The sequence below is a fragment of the Rhinoderma darwinii genome (assembly GCF_050947455.1).
Source record: "Rhinoderma darwinii isolate aRhiDar2 chromosome 1 unlocalized genomic scaffold, aRhiDar2.hap1 SUPER_1_unloc_22, whole genome shotgun sequence".
Classification (NCBI taxonomy): domain Eukaryota; kingdom Metazoa; phylum Chordata; class Amphibia; order Anura; family Rhinodermatidae; genus Rhinoderma; species Rhinoderma darwinii.
Window position 1 is genome coordinate 112,134 of NW_027461659.1, and position 17,044 is coordinate 129,177.

At 46.1% G+C, this 17,044-nt stretch overlaps 1 protein-coding gene across 1 annotated transcript in view; it reads left to right on the forward strand.

Moving 5' to 3' along the window:
• Positions 1 to 17,044, forward strand: part of LOC142670928 (gastrula zinc finger protein XlCGF66.1-like) — a 25,716-nt gene continuing 8,672 nt past the window's right edge. Inside the window, exons 1-4 of the mRNA XM_075847134.1 lie at positions 1 to 336; positions 10,897 to 11,060; positions 11,562 to 11,735; positions 11,820 to 11,943. Coding sequence (XP_075703249.1) covers positions 10,983 to 11,060; positions 11,562 to 11,735; positions 11,820 to 11,943 — 376 coding nt within the window. The 5' untranslated portion in view covers positions 1 to 336; positions 10,897 to 10,982. The remainder of the gene's footprint in view (positions 337 to 10,896; positions 11,061 to 11,561; positions 11,736 to 11,819; positions 11,944 to 17,044) is intronic.

The window sequence follows — 17,044 nt, forward strand, 5'->3', positions numbered from 1 at the left end:
ATCACAGGTCCTTCATACATCTCTAATTTTTTCCACTTCTAAGTTCTAATATGCAGCGGTCACGTGATCTTTATATCGTCACAGGTCCTTCATCCACCACGCCTTCTCTCCACTGATAAGCTCCGCCCCTCCTGCCCCGGTCACGTGGTGGTGACGTCATCTCAGGTCCTTCAGCTATTTCCGTGTATGAGGTAGAGAGCAGCGCTGGTCGGGTGTTCTCTCTGTTATCAGTCACCCCTGTATGAGTGTGTATGCAGAGAGCTGTCAATCATTGAGTGACCCCGCCCACTGGACTCCTAGCCGGGATGTAACCCCTCCAGTGCCGGCCTCTTTGGGGTAAGTTGTTATTTCTGGTCTTTGTAGTGGTCGGATGTTTTGTGGGACGAGTCGTGTTTTGTAATGACATAATATTCGGGACATACAACTTATTCACTGACTTTTATACATTTCTTGTTAATGTCGTTCACCGTGCGGTTTAAGGGAATGTTCACACGCAGCGAATTCGACCCACAACATGCCAGGAAATCCCCCCGAATATTCACCCCAAATGGTGGACGTATAATCCTCCCGAATATCTACTCCAGAAATACAACAAGGCCGATCCCCACCTCCCCGAGCGTTACCATAGCAACACGTCCCTGCTCTTCCGGCTGTGTCCAGGTGACCCCTATAATGACATGTGACCTCTCCGGCCTGTGATTGGCTGCAGGGGTCACATGACGCCTTCTTTTTTTATATATGTGTAACCTGCAGCGTTGCTGTGAACACGCGGTGGAGCCGCAGAGGATTCTGGGAACAATGGCGTTTGTGGCGGAACTTGACTTTCCCATTGAAATTAATAGGGAAATTCTGCAACAAATGCGCAGCGAATCCGCGGTATAAATCCGATATCCTGCGTGTTTATAATCCGCACCGCAGGTTAACCTCTTAAAGAGTCTCTGTCACCAGATTTTGCAACCCCTATCTGCTATTGCCTGTGATCGGCGCTGCAATGTAGATTACAGTAACGTTTTTATTTTTAAAAAACGAGCATTTTTGGCCAAGTTATGACCATTTTTGTATTTATGCAAATGAGGCTTGCAAAAGTCCAAGTGGGTGTGTTTAAAAGTAAAAGTCCAAGTGGGCGTGTATTATGTGCGTACATCGGGGCGTTTTTACTTCTTTTACTAGCTGGGCGTTCTGACGAGAAGTATCATCCACTTCTCTTCAGAACGCCCAGCTTCTGGCAGTGCAGACACAGGCGTGTTCTCGAGAGATCACGCTGTGACGTCACTCACAGGTCCTGCATCGTGTCAGACGAGCGAGGACACATCGACACCAGAGGCTACAGATGATTCTGCAGCAGCATCGGCATTTGCAGGTAAGTAGCTACATCGATTTACCTGCTAACGCCGATGCTGCTGCAGAATCATCTGTAGCCTCTGGTGCCGATGTGTCCTCGCTCGTCTGACACGATGCAGGACCTGTGAGTGATGACACAGCGTGATCTCTCGAGAACACGCCTGTGTCTGCACTGCCAGAAGCTGGGCGTTCTGAAGAGAAGAGGATGTTACTTCTCATCAGAAAGCCCAGCTAGTAAAAGTAGTAAACACGCCCCGATGTACGCACATAATACACGCCGACTTGGACTTTTACTTTTAAACACACCCACTTGGACTTTTGCAAGCCTCATTTGCATAAATACAAAAATGGTCATAACTTGGCCAAAAATGCTCGTTTTTTAAAAATAAAAACGTTACTGTAATCTACATTGCAGCGCCGATCACAGGCAATAGCAGATAGGGGTTGCAAAATCTGGTGACAGAGCCTCTTTAACCACCAGGCCAGTTTAGTTTTCGTTTTTCCCTCCTTTCCTAACTTTTTTTAAAAAAAATTTCGTTGATGGAGCGGTGTTGGGGATTAGTTTTTGCAGGGCGGGTTGTAGGTTTTGGTCACTTTTTACTACATGTTACTTTATTTTACTTTTTTTTTAGTGCTGATGTGACGAAATAACAGCAATTAACTTCTTTTTTTTTTTCGGCGTTCACCGTACGGGGTAAATAATGTTCTACTGTAATGATTTTGACTTTTATGGATATTGTGATTCCAGTTATGTTTATTTTTTTTATTATATATATATTTTTTTTTATTTTTTTTTTATTACACCTCTGGGGGACATGAACTAGTGCTGATTAGATCGCCGGTACTTTACATTGTAAGGCCGGATTTACTCGAGCGTGTGCGTTTTGCGTGCGCAAAAAACAAGGCGTTTTGCGCACACAAAAGGCACTTAACAGCTTTGTGTGTCATCCCCCTATGATGCGCGGCTGTGTGATTTTCGCGCAGCCGCCATCATTATGACACTCTGTATGTTTGTAAATAGAAAAGAACGTGGTGCTTTGCTGTTTTCATTCATAGTTTTGACTGCTGTTGCGTGAATTACGCGCGTCACACGGAAGTGCTTCCGTGTGCTGCGCTTGATTTTTACGCACCCATTGACTTCAATGGGTACATGATGCGCGAACAACGCACAAATATAGGACATGTCGTGAGTTTTGCGTAACGGACATACGCTGCGTGAAAATCACAGACTGAACGGCCCCATTGACTAACTGCACTGACCTATTACACGTTCGTCTAAATAAGCCCTAATACTAATGTGTCGCAGTATATCGTGATTAAGATTAAGGGGTTAATAGGAACAGAAAGATTGCGGGCCTTCATTATCCCCCCAGGCTACTGTGGCAACCATCTGCACCCCGTGATCGCGTTGCGAGGGGCCGATGAGTTCTCAGAGAGGACCCCCCCCCCTCTTTCTAAAAGCTTAGATTCTGCAGTCACTCTTGACCGCAGCGTCTAAGTAGTTAAATGTCCGGGATCGGCGTTCTCTCTGATCCTGGCGGTTAGTGCGAGGTGTCGGCTGTAATACACCCGCAGCGTGTGGAGCGGGCTCAGCCTGTAAACCCGCTCCGTACTTCTCCCCATGACATTCAGTGTTGTCATGGGGATGCCCGCCTTTGGGCATGACTGATGGATTATTGGCGTCTTTCTTGTTACTATCTAGAAGAGGTTTATGTATTCGCACCATTAATGTTGTACAACCGACATATTGACCCTGACATTGTAGAGAGCGGATGAGATAAATGACGTGATGTGTATAATCTATATCTGTCTTACTAGTGACACCCCGTTATCTGTACAAGACCAAGAACTATTTGTAGCTCTGTTATAATTCCAGGATCGGCTTTTTATGACCACGGTGGAAATAACCTTCAGTGGTGAGACAAGTCTGACTCCGTATTTCACTGTCACATAAACTCGGGGGAGACGTTGTCCTCGTGTTGGGGTCTCTCTGGAATAACTCGTACACCATCCCGAATAATGTCATCCAGTCCTGACCGCAAATGGGAAGACACTTTACAATAATGTTTCTGAGCTCCTTATACTTCACGCTGAAAGAAGTCGTAAAATATCATCATTTATAACTCCGGACATTATTTTTGGGGCAATTAAAAACTTCACCTTACAAAATGCTTTATTATGAATTTTTTTTTCTACACAATTGAAATTGACAACTCATCATTACTCCACAATCTCGAGGTGAGGATGATCTTACAGAGGAGCCCCCTCCCAAACACTTAGGTGCCTCAGTCACTATTGACTGCAGCATCGAAGGGGTTAAATGGCCTTAATCGCAGTTCTTTCAGGTCTCCGGCCTTTGCAGTAGGTCTCCGGTCTTCCCTATGTCATGTGAACAAGTCCTGAGCGGTAAATATCCTGTGCAGGAAGGGGTTAAATGAGTAAAATACAAGTTTATACTAAATCTTATTCCACACAAAACAATGCATCACCAATGAATCTTCCGCGGACTGCACCATGGGTTCTCTGCTAGATTGCAAGCTGGCCACGCCCCTTGCGCTCTTGCCGGCTCTCCTCCCCGCCCAACTGTGTTTCTGCACCGTTTTCCCGTTTTGATTGCTCACCAAGCGGGTCCTGAGTCACATGCCTGCCCTGTCCAATCAGCATGGCGCAGGTTTCTGGCTGGAAGTGAGGGGTAATTCGGTTCTCGTCAGACAATTCTCACTAGTAGTGAACGCCATAGTACACTGAGCGGTATACAGAAGTCATATAGTGCTGGAAACATTCCTGCTGCACGGGGGACATAGCACCTAGGGGGTCTGGTCGAATAGCCATTAGCTATGGTGTTGTTTTGTAAAAGGCTCATGATATGTCAGAAAAGGGAAAAGCTCCCAAGACCCCCAACCCCCCACCATTGTAGCGCACTTTGCGTGTTCGCGGTGCAGTACTAAATTTCCATGCAGACAGGCTGACCCAGTCTGTGTTCAATGCACTCCGCATAAACCACTACAGGACTCCCCAGCTCACATGGTTGGTGCGCATATTACACCCCAATGGGCAGCGTCCCTCACCCAGGTGGTAGATAAAATCACCCGTCTCTCTCAGGCCATGGCGGATGCCTTACAACGCCTTCCTCATCAGTTAGCGTCCCAATTGTCAGACGCCTCTCAGGCACCACAGTCCATTCAGGCCCCCAGACGTTCTTCCCTGTATTGCACTCGTTCTAGTTCTCCCAGTTTATCCGACAACTGGGCCAGGAAATCAAGACAATATCATTCTTCCTCTAATTCCTCTTTGGAAAAAAAATGCTGCAGGCGTCCTTCATTCTTTTCATTCAAGAGATATATCTGAACCAACTTCTTCAATGAATTATTGCAGCGACACAGGCGACCCCCTCTGTTCTTTCCAGATCACAAGGGTTTTGACAAATTGTTTTCTGATGCATGGAAACACTCTGACCGGTCTATGCATCTGTCCAAGAGTGTGGACGATGTTTCCTTTCTCCGATGAGTGTATTGCCAAATTTTCAGGGGCTACAATGGCCCGGCTTTATGAAAATACTACCTTACCGGTTGCAGATGTTTCTGCCTTAAAGGTTCCTGTTGATGCCGAAGTGGAGTCTATGGCTAAAGCCACTTTCAGTGCGGCCGCAGCTTCAGTCAGACCCCCCTTTTACAGCATATTGGTTTAGCATGGCTAATATTGAACTAGCTACTCAACTACAGGCCGCAATTGATTCAGGGGACTCTCAAGTGGATAATTCCCTGCTAGCTGCAGAGCTTTTGCAAATGTCTAAATGTATCTGTGATGTCTCTGTCTAAGCTGCCCAAAAGCCGGCTAAGGCCACGACTAATGCAGTAGCTGTCCGTAGGGCCATTTGGACTAGGAGCTGGAATACTGACAGTGCCTTTAGGAAGTGCCCCTGGGAAGGACGAAAATCTTCTTTAGTTTGCCCAGGATCTCCTTTATGGACCTGGCCTGGTCCAACTAGTTTCTGAGGCTACAGGAAGAAGAAGCACTTTACTTCAACAATGTCGTCAAAGACGACGCACAGTTACCTCAGTCAGAAGAGAAAGATGATTTCTTTCTTTTTAGTACTCTGACCCACGTCAGAGGCAGAACTCCCTTCCGAGCGCACAGACCTTTTTTCCGGTCTAGAAACTCGTGGCAGCCTCGCAACAGACCCTCTATACCTGCTCCGGCACAGCGGGCTTCCACATCCTGAAAATTTGCCCCCATCTGAGCTGCTCCTTCGTGTGGGGGGACGGCTGCTCTACTTCCAGGAGACATTGCTCGAAAACATCAAAGACGCCGGTGTGCGGGAGGTTGTGTTGACAGGCTACAAAATACAGTTTTCTTCTCGCCCTCCTGGGTGTTTTTTCCTGTCAACACCCCCTCAGTGCCCCTCCAGGGCCCAAGCTTTTTCTCAAGCCATTCAAAGCCTCCTCCATCAAGGAGCAATTGTCCCAGTATCAACTCCAGAACTGTTCAAAGGGTTTTATTCAAACCTTTATTAGAGTACAAAAGAAGGACAGACCTCTTCGACCCATTTTGGATCTAAAACGTCTCCATCGATATTGGAAGATTCAAAGGTTTCGCGTGGAGTCTCTGCAATTGGTGGTCGCTTCCCTGGGGGGTCGACAAGTTCCTGTCCTCAACAAATATCAAGAATACTTATCGTCATGTTCCCATTGTTCAAGTACATCAGCGTTTCCTGCACTTTGCAGTAGGTTCCGAGCATTTCTAGTTTATGGCTCTCCCCTTTAGGATGGCCATGGCTTTTCTCAGATCCAGGGGGATAGCGGTTATCCCATACTTGGACGATCTTCTGGTAAAGGCACCTTTCAAACAGGACAGTGACAGTACTCCACTTGCGTCATTCGCTTCTTCATGAAAGTCTTGGGGAAATCAAGACAGTCCCATTTGCTAAATTTTACTCCTGATCTCTAACTGGCTATACTATCTAGTAGGGACAAGTCTCCGGAGTCCTTGGATCTGATGATCCATCTGCCCCCTTCAGTCAAAGAGGAGCTGCTGTGGTGGATGTCTTTCCACGACCTCTCTCAGGAAAAACCCTTCAGAACTATCACCTGGCAAGTCATCACAATGGATGGAAGTTTGTCTGGATGCGGGTGGTCTTCGGCTGCCTCACTGTCCAGGGCACCTGATCCGACCCAGAAGCTCGGCTCCAGATCAACATGATGTCTCGTCTCCAGGCTCTTCCAGTGCGGATACAGACAGACAACTCTACAGCAGTGGCTTACCTCAATCATCACGTAGGTACAGGAAACAGGACTGTATGGAAGGAAACGCATAAGATGCTTCGCTGGGCAGAACAAAATTTCCCAGCAATCTCGGCAGTGCACATTTGTCACACCTCGTGGGGAATGTGGACTCCCTAGGCCGGTCCACTTCACGGAGTAACAACTGGCCAAACAAGAGTCGGGCACGGACACTTGACTTGGCACGGACACTTGACTTGGCACGGACACTTGACCCGGACACTCAACATGAAAAATGCAGTCGTCTCGAACACAGATACTGGATACAGGAAAACAAAATTCAGCTAAGGAACCATTTGCTAGACAAACATGGGTAGACACCACATTGTTCAGGCAAAGAATGAATGGGCAGAGTCCCTTTTGTAGTTCCTGGTATGCTGGGATAGGTTGAGGAGATTTTCCTGATACGCCTGCTGGCCCTTTTAAGGCCGGGAGCGAGCCCGCACACCCTACGAGCAGCAGTGACAGAGGCCAGAACACGCCGGTGTCCCCCAAAAGTAGGTGGAGGATTCCGGTACCGAGATGGGAGACGCTGGCGTCAGGGGAAGTAGGATGGTGATGATCGGCGACTACCAGCGTTACAACATCCCAGGAGTAGACCACTGGAAGGCGGAATGCCTGGATCCTGGATAATGATCTCTTCATCCAGAGATTTTTCACCGCATTTGCATTCGGTGGGGTTTCCCGGACGTGGATCTCCTCACCTCAATCACGAGTGCCCGGACTACGTCACCAGAACCAGGGATCCCACGACTATAGGAGCCGACGTCTAAGTTCTACCCTAGTCGTCCTTCAACCTCCTTTTATCTTTTTCCTCCCCCTTCCACTCCGGCCTCGAGTACTAAAAAGGGACAAGGATGCAGGAATCCCAGCCATTCTGTTAGCCACAGACTAGCCTCAAATGGCTTGGTACGTGGATCTATTGCTCATGTTAGCAGATGCCCCATGGCTGCTTCCTCAGTGGCACAACCTCCTTTCCCAAGGTCCAATGTTGGACGGCTCTGCTATTGAAATCGCGGTTTTGAAGTTCAAAGGTCATTCAGACCATGATTAAGGCTCAGAAGACTCAATCGCAAAGCATTTACCATCGCGATTGGTTGGCTTAGTTTAGATGGTGTGAATCCCATCAGCTCCACCCCCTCCGTTTTTCCATCTCGCAAATTCTGGCCTTCCTCCAGGTTGACTTGGATCGTGAACTCATATTGGCTACTCTAAAGGGGCAGGTTTCAGCCCTATCTATTTTTTTTTTCCAACTAATTTTGACTTTCCACGCTCCAATTAAGATTTTTTTTGCAGGGTGTCACATATTGTGCTTCTCCTTATCCGTTTCCTTTGGAACCGTGGGATCTCAATCTGGTCCTTGACGCTCTCCAGGCTGCACTCTTCGAACCTTTGTGGGAAGTTTCTCTGATGATCTTATCTTGGAAGGTAGTTTTCCTTGTGGCGATCACCTCTATCCGTAGAGTTTCTGAGATGGCAGCCTTGTCTTGCAAACCTTAGTTTTACGGTTTTTCATAGGGACAAGGTGGTGCTACGTCCATTTCTATTCTTCCTTCCTAAGGTGGCTTCCAACTTAATGAGGACATTGTCTTTCCTTCGTTTTGTTCTAAATCTTCTCATCCACATGAACACGCCTTACATTGCCACTCGGGTCCACATTGCAGCTACGAAGTCCTTCCGAAAGTCGGACTTTCTATTAGTTGTTCCTAAGGGCCCTCGTAAGAGTGACCCGGCTTCACACTTGCAGGGGCACTTATGGCATCTTATGAAAGTCTTACAAACTTACTTTTATAGATTCAAATGCCGGGATAGTGTACCTCCCCCACTTCAAATGGTGGCTGTAGCATGGAAGGCTGCTCATTCTATGATAAAGGTCACAACGGTCCTACTGTACATTTTTTTTGATTCGGTTACTAGTGCAAGAGATTTTCTGATACAATCTCGTTTTCTGCATCAGATTTACTATACACCAGTTAGACTCCAGAGGATTGGGATGCTGTCTTCGGATAGCTGTTTTAGATGCCAGTCAGAAGTAGGTACATATATACACTGTGTATGGAAGTGTCCCAGGATTGTCCCCTTTTGGTCAGAGGTAGAATTTCTTCATACCCACTTTGAATTTCCGAGGCTCCTTTCCCCTTAGGTGTGTCTTTTGGGTATCATAAATGATGTCGTACAGAATTACTATTAAAAAAATCTTTTTCCGTTTTGTTCTATTCTGCGTTAGAAAAATTGTGATTTATGACGTGGAAGGCCACTGAGGGCCCTAGCTTGGCTCACTGGAAGCAAACGGTGAATAAATATGGACCAATGTAACGTAAATTATATTTAAACAGAAATTGTCCTGATAAATTTGATAAGATCTGGTCCAGATGGTTGGAGACATCCGAATCTGCAGTTTAAAGGTGGAAGAAATTCTGATTGGATTGGGGAGGGGGGGGGGGGTTTGGGAAGAATGGGGCATGGGATGAATGTGGTGTGACTTGTTTTATTGTGAGGCATTTCAAGGGCACACTTCACTATATGTGCTACATCTCTTTTGAAAATATTCTTGCATTAGAGTGCCTACCAGATGCCGTGTCGTTTGTCTGTTTTCCATTGTTTTATTTACTGTACTTGTTTGTACTGTAACAAATTGCAAAAGTTTGGGAAAAATAAAGGCAATTTAAAAAAACAAAAAAAGTAGAGTGGCCCGGCTTCAACGGCCACCATTGCTAGCTGGATCTGGTTGGCTGTTAAAAGGGCCTATTCTGCTAAGGGTAGGTAACCTCCCTTCCGGGTCACTGCTCATTCTACCAGGGAAGTTGGGGCCTCCTGGGCGCTTCTGCCCTCCAGGTCTCTAAAGCCACCACCTGTTCCTCGTTACATACTTTTTTGAGGATTTACTGGATCCATTCTTTGACCTCTGCCGATGCCAGTTTGGGTCGGATGGTGCTGCAAACAGCCATTGTTTAGCCTGCTCACATGGCTATGATTCTTTTTTCCGACCCTAATGGACTGCTTTAGGATGTCCAATGGTACTATGTTCCCAAGTGAGTGTGCTGGCCCCAGTCTCCTCCTCAGGTGACGCCGGTGCTGACTTCCGCTTACCTCGGCCAGATCTCGTAGGGTGCACGCACACGCTCGTGCCTGCTCTTAAAGGGTCAGCGCGCGCACCGGAGTTTAATGTAAAATTAGCCCATGAGTCCCCTGGACTATAAGGAGGGCTCAGCCCCTTCCCCCCCATGCCTGAGCGTTGTTGTCGTACACAAAGTTTGTCTCTGCAAATGGTCTCCTAGTGTTTTCCAGTGTTCCCCGTTCCTGTACCTGTATCCTGGTCAAGTGCCGTGCTGAGCTGTAATTGTGCTGTGCTGTATATCACGCCTGTCCTGCTTCTCCACGCCTGACATCTACCTGCTGCCTAGTTTCAGCCGAGCCTGTCTCGCTATTGTCCGAGCTGCCACAGTTATACTATACGAACTATAGACTGCGTCCTGTTGGCCAGCTGCCATACCGCCAAGGCGGTACGGCCCAGTGGGTCCACGAACTCAAAGTGACAGTGAGTGCTTTAACTAGAAAACAAAAGGATTTTTGTACTTACCAGTAAAATCTCTTTCTTGTTAAATTCACTGGGGGACACAGGTCCTGCCCTATTTCTCTATTGTTCTATTTTTGGGCTTCTTGAGGTTGCTTTTCTCATGGAAAACATATTGTGTTAAATCTTCTCTGCTCTTCTACTGCTCTTGGTACAAACTGAGGAGCTGAGTGTTCGGCAGAGGGTATAGCTCACTGGGCGGAGCCACACTTGTTTTTTATATATTTACCTAGTGTCAGCCTCCTAGTGACTGCAGCTTATACCCATGATACTGTGTCCCCCAGTGAATTCAACGAGAAAAAGAAGCGGCAAATTCTCACCTGAGAGATATGCCATAAATGTCTGATAAATGGGGTCCCACCTCTATGTGGAGAACGGGGGTCCCCCGACCCGCCTGGTGAGGTGATGACTACTTCCAGGTGGAGAATGAATGGAGAGGTGACCAAACATGTGCATAAATCTTTCCATTCACTTGTATAGGAGTTCCAGAAACAGCCGAGCATGGCCAGTGGTGGAGCCGCATCTATCAGACATTTCTGGCATATCCTGGGGAGAGGTCTGTCCGTGTTGGGAATACCCCTTTATTCCATGTGGTGACAGCTCTGAGAAGATGTTTCTCTCAATGATGAATAAGTGAGGTTCTGTATGTCACACATGATGTTGTCCCCTGTATGATTTCCATCTTCTCCTTTCTTTATAAAGACGTCTGCAGTACTAGATCCTCCAGTTCCTCCAGTTTTCTCATCTTCTCCTCCACAACGCTCCTTCTCCTGAGTGACCCACCAAGGATGGACAAGGACAGGAATGAGATGAGCAGAAGAATATTAGACTTCACCTTGGAGATCATCTACCTGTTGAGCGGAGAGGTAAACTTTTCTACATTATAGAGCAAGTCACACATAGGGAAGGGACAATACATATTAGGAAGTAATAGAAAGAATCCAGTGTCCTGTATAACAGCGTCCAGACCTTCCAAGTGACGTCAAGAAGCCAACAGCAGAAAAGCTGAAGATCAACCACCAATATGGTCAGTTATGTGTCATGTCACCAATGCAGCAATAGTAATGTTGTAGAGCAATAAGAATGACAAGGAACCAGGAGGATCAGGATGACATCTATATAGAAACATAGAAGATGACGGCAGGAGGAGAGCACATGGTCCATCTAGTCCCCCCCCCCCTCCCCCTTTTTATTTCCTTTTTAGTTTTGGCCTCGTTCTATTTTCTCAATGTCTTTTTGTAGGTGAGGTCTCCAGTATTACAGATGTGGGGTCACTAGAGCTCTATACAGCGGGGTCACAATCTCCCTCTTTCTACTGAGGGGGGAATACTGTGTTCAGTTCTCTAAGTGTCTCTCTCCATACACAGGAGTACACAATAGTGAAGAAGACATCGGGTGACTGTACGACTCCCATCATCCATGAGTCAGGAGGATCGAGCAGTAGTCAGAGCCCCATCACAGAGCCTGCCCCTCACTCCCGGATACATGAGAAGAAGATCTTAGAACTTATCTACAAGATGACTGAGCTGCTGACTGGAGAGGTGACACTGCTGGGAATGCTGGGAAATTCTACAGTAACAGCACTGGAGGTGTCTGCGTGATGACTGTATCATTGTGTGTGTCAGTTTCCTATAAGGTGTCAGGATGTCACTGTCTATTTCTCCATGGAGGAGTGGGAGTATCTAGAAGGACACAAGGATCGGTACGAGGAGGTCATGATGGAGGACTACCAGCCGCGCACATCACAAGGTAAGGAGAGGCCGATATATTGGGCGTTACTGTGGGCATAGGCTGGACTGGCGGCCATGTTGAAGTCTTAATATCGTCATGTGCAGTACATATATAAGTGTGTACAATGACATATAATGTAGGTGCTCCACAATTTTGTTAGATACCATACGTTTCCTGTATATGTCCCAAAAAATCCAGAGCGCTCCATTCACCAGACAGATTTTCCTTTGGGACAAATGAAGCCCAGAGCAGTACACTGTACGAGCGCAGTAAAGCAAGGTGCACCGTCCTCGGCTTCATGTGCTCTTGCCGTCGGTCTCTTCTACTGGACTCCTCTCAGTAACTTGCAAGTTCTTATGCTGAAACGGAGGGTTTTGACGTGGGCCGGTTTGGAACACTAAACTCCAGCTACATAACGACATACTGGGGGTCCAATGGCTCCAAACCGTCTGACAGGTTCCCTTCTAAATGCTGCCAGGACTCCTAGAGAAATCCTGTGAGTCCTGCATGCCCCGCCCACACAGAATGATTGACCGCTTTTTCTTTGTGATCCTGATCATAAAATCTGAAGCTGTGACAGATGTTCCCGATGCCGGAGCTCCAAACACACATTTCTTGCTTAACCTTCTGTCCGTGCAGAACATTTAAGGAGCGATTTTGGAACGGTTAATATCAGCCTCCCCACAGACATTGAGATCACCTTCTGTAAATCTGTGATGTGAGTGCCAATACTTTACACATCTGTGCACACTTGTGAGAAGGGACAACACAATTATATTCTGTGACATGCTGCTCATTTGCAGTGTGGATTATGGGCAGTCGTACCAGGTGTATGTTACTGCCGGTCATCACTCTCCACCAGTGTGCTAAGCTGGTCATACACATTAGATTTATGTCGGCCGGACCTGCTGCTTTTCTAATGTATATGGCGACTCCCCAACTCTCCTGGGATGGCAGATGTCAGGAGAGATAAGGATCGGGCTGTGGAATTTCAACATGCCGGATTATTTTGTTAGTAGATAAGTCGCTGCCTGAGGAGTCTTGTGGTGGCTTTCTCCCTATTGAGGACACCTAAACACCCGACCGAGCGTTCATGTATATGGGGGAGGGGAGGAACGATGGTTCACCTGACATCTATCTAGAGTGTATGGCCAGCTTTAGACTAGTGGTTCACAAAACTGAGAACCCCTGCAGGTCTAAAATAACGGCTGCAAATCATTTTATCAAAAACTCTGCCCTAAAAATCAACAGAGCCCTCCTTCCTCGTTAGGCCACAATTGGGTTATATTTCAGCATATAAGAATGGCGCAATAAACACATTTTGATGACAGATGCTCTTTAACCACTTGCCGCACCACGACGACACTGTACGTCATGGCGCATTGGAGACGTATGGAGCGGGCTCATGGGCTGAGCCCAGTCCATTCGGCTGCTATCGCCATAATCGTATTGACCCGCAGAATGAAGTTATGTCACTTTTACTGCACGGTGGTCGCCATGACGACAAAACCCAAAAAACAATGTAAGAATTGTTTTTTTTTTTATAATTCCATCCCACAAATAATTATTTTTCCGTTTCCCAGTACGTTATATGGTACATGAAATAGTTTTATTAAAAACTACAACGTGTCCAGCAAAAAACACACCCTCATATGGCTATGTCCATGGAAAAATAAATTAAGGCGGGGAGGAAAACATAAAAAAACTAAAAATGGCTGCAGTGCCAAGGGGTTAAGAAGTGATTATCCACCGATAATGTAGATTATACAACCCCCGTTGGCTTCTTACAGGAGGAGTTGTATTATTTCTGACAGACTATTTAGAGCAGATTGTTGTCCGCTGGTGGTAGCACAGAGTAATCCACGAGGTTTATTAGATAGCACCAAAGTCAGGGCCACTTTAGCAACCAGTGCCAGGCAGGTGCTGCCAAAGCAAATAAAATCATAGGATGCATCAAAAGAGGCCTAGATACAAATCACTAGTCAGACCACACGTGGAATATTGGGTACAATTTTGGGCGCTTGTGTAAAAGAAGGACATGGCTGAACTAGAACGGGTGAAGAAGAGGGAGACCAAGGTAATCAATGGAAAGGGTGGATTGCAGTACCAAGAAAGGTTTTCAGACTTTGGGCTTTTCAGTTTAGAATGTAAGACGGCTTAGGGGCGATCTTATTACAATGTACAGATATATAATTGGCATATATATGAGACAGAAAAGAGTCATGAGCTATATATAAAGTACAAAATACAATTTTATTAGATATAATTGACATAAATGATTTTAATAAAAAACATGGCGAGGTTTCTAAAAAGAAGAGATATGCCTGTGGGTCACATTTGGAGAGTATATACGACCATGGGTATATTTGTATAATAAACAATGAATGACACGAGAGCATGCAGGTATATATTGCACAAATGCACCGTTAACAATTTATCCAGCACTGCTGATATTAAAGGGAAAAAGGACAACATAAAGTCTATGTCAAAGGTAAGTGTGCCGTATGAGGAAATCCCTATTACTGGAACAAAGTGCCATTCAATCTAAAAAGTCCAAGGACTTATAGTAATAGCTGCACTCAATGTGCAAAGTATACACCATATGCATGGCTACTACTCCGGAATCACCGAATAGAGCTAGGAAGTATACACTCACCCAAAGTTGAAAGAAAGTAAGATCGTGATCCACAGACAGTGAAAGGCCACCCCTTATATATATATAGATATATAATTGGACAGTCCAGAGTTCTTTCTAATGATCTTTTTACACCTGGGCCTGTGACAAGTGGGCATCCTCTACATCTGGATGAAGAAGGTTTCTATATCAACACAGGCGGGGATTCTCTACTGTAAGAGCAGTGAGACTATGGAATTCTCTGCCACAGGATGTTGTGACTCCCCGATGAGTCCCTGTCATCACTGTCCCTGTCCATATATTGACAGAGACGTGAGGGGCTCCCTCTAGAAGCACAATTCCCGGCCAAAGTGACGGCAATGCTCTGCTAAGGGATTCCGCTTCAGTGGTGCTATCTATGGGGGGTAGGGGGGTGTGGCGCTATCTACAGTGCGGTGGCATTATCTACGGGAGATGGTGTGGCACTATCTACAGTGGGGTGGCATTATCTACGGGAGATGGTGTGGCACTATCTACAGGGGGTTGAACTGTTATCTGAAGGGATTTGGCATTTAAGTTTGATGAAACTAAGGGGGAGATGTAACGGCACTTGTGGAGAGAGCCGGCGGACTTGAAAGTGTAGCCCTGCTTACACTGAAAAAGCGCTGCACACATTAAACCCTATTCCATTTTGCCAACGTTTATATATGTGGAAACTGGAACGTATATAGCCGTAGGGCTGTCGTGAAGGGGTTAATAAAAATGTATAGAAAATATTGTCTATAAAGGTGTACACAGCCTTTAAGAGGATAATAAGCCGATTACACCCTGACAATTTTTTTGGTTGCAGGGAACTCTTAAAATAGAGGCGCCCTGTGTCCCGTCACTTTCATGTGTATCCGTGTCCATAGAACGCAGATACAATTAAATACTATGTCAGCACTAGGGATGTCACGATACCAGAATTTGGACTTCGATACCGATACTTCGTTTAGTATTGCGATTTCGATACCAACTTCGATATTTTTGCCAACAGTAATAAAAAAAAAAATTCTTCCGTTTTCTGAGGTGAGGCGCGACGTGTGATGAATTTTGAACGCGCCTCACATTAATAGTAATTAATCCCATCCTGTTTCTCAGTCATAATGGGTTAATGTGCGAGGTACATGATGGGGTTAATTACTATTAATGTGAGGAACATGGAGGGTAAATTCATCGCGCCTCACATTAATAAGTGAATGAAAGCCGTGCTTATTTAATTTTTTTACAGCGTACACATCATAAATGATGCAAAAACATTGTTGTGCGCGCCATTACTGAATATGTGTATATTTTATGTATTGAGACTTATTTTAATGTTTACTGTAAAAAAGGTGAATGTGTATTTTTTTTAAAATTTAACAATACTTTGTTTTGACTTTATTTTTAAACTTTAATGTACTGACATATATCAGATATGTGCCAGTACATTAACCTGTGGACAGATAGCACAGACATATATCAGATATGTGCCAGTACATCAGCCTCTGGACAGATAGCACACAGACATATATCAGATATGTGCCAGTACATCAGCCTGTGGACAGATAACACACAGACATATATCAGATATGTGCCAGTACATCAGCCTGTGGACAGATAACACACAGACATATATCAGATATGTGCCAGTACATTAGCCGGTGTATGTATAGCACACAGGCAGTTGTGAGGACATACTTGGGTATGTTCTAACAACATGAAATATGGTAAGACAGCCCTGGGGTCCGTCAATAGACCTTGGGCTGTCTGCCCATATATGGTATGGCCCTCGATCGCGTCACAGGAATTCACTGTGACGCGATCCAGGGGCATCCCCCCTCTCATTTTCTCCTGAATGCTGCAGTCAGCTGTGATCGCAGCATTCAGGGGAATAACGGCGGAGATGAGAGGTTTCTCTGGTCTCCACCGTTATAGAGCGGGGCTGCGGCTGTGTAATACAGCCATTGCCCCGCTCCTGACAGGAAGTGCGCGCGGTCAGCATGAGGTGATGCGGCCGGCGCTGCAGTAATGAGCGGTAGTTCAGGCACTGGAGACAGAACATGGAGGTGTTTTGTAGCGCGCCCGCCATGTTCTGTCTCCAGTGCCGCCGCTCATTAGTGCAGCGATGGCCGCATCGCATCATCCTGACCCCGCAAACTTATCATGACTCAGGAGCGGGGCTGTGGCTGAATTACACAGCCGCAGCCGCGCTCCCATACATTCATGTGTTACTATACTGAGCTGTGCGGCTGCCCAGCTCAGTATCGAAATACAGGAAATAGCGGTATCGAACCGTTTAGGGATGCACAGTATCGAAACAGTATCGAAGTTTCGATGTACCGTGCATCCCTAGTCAGCACCCCGTCGTTCACTGTGGAAGGTTACAGTTTACTTTAGGCCTGCGTCTTTCAAGGCGTAGAGTCCTTGACACAGGTAGCGAGGACCTCAACATTTTAATTTCGGCTGTGATCAGTAAACATAGAA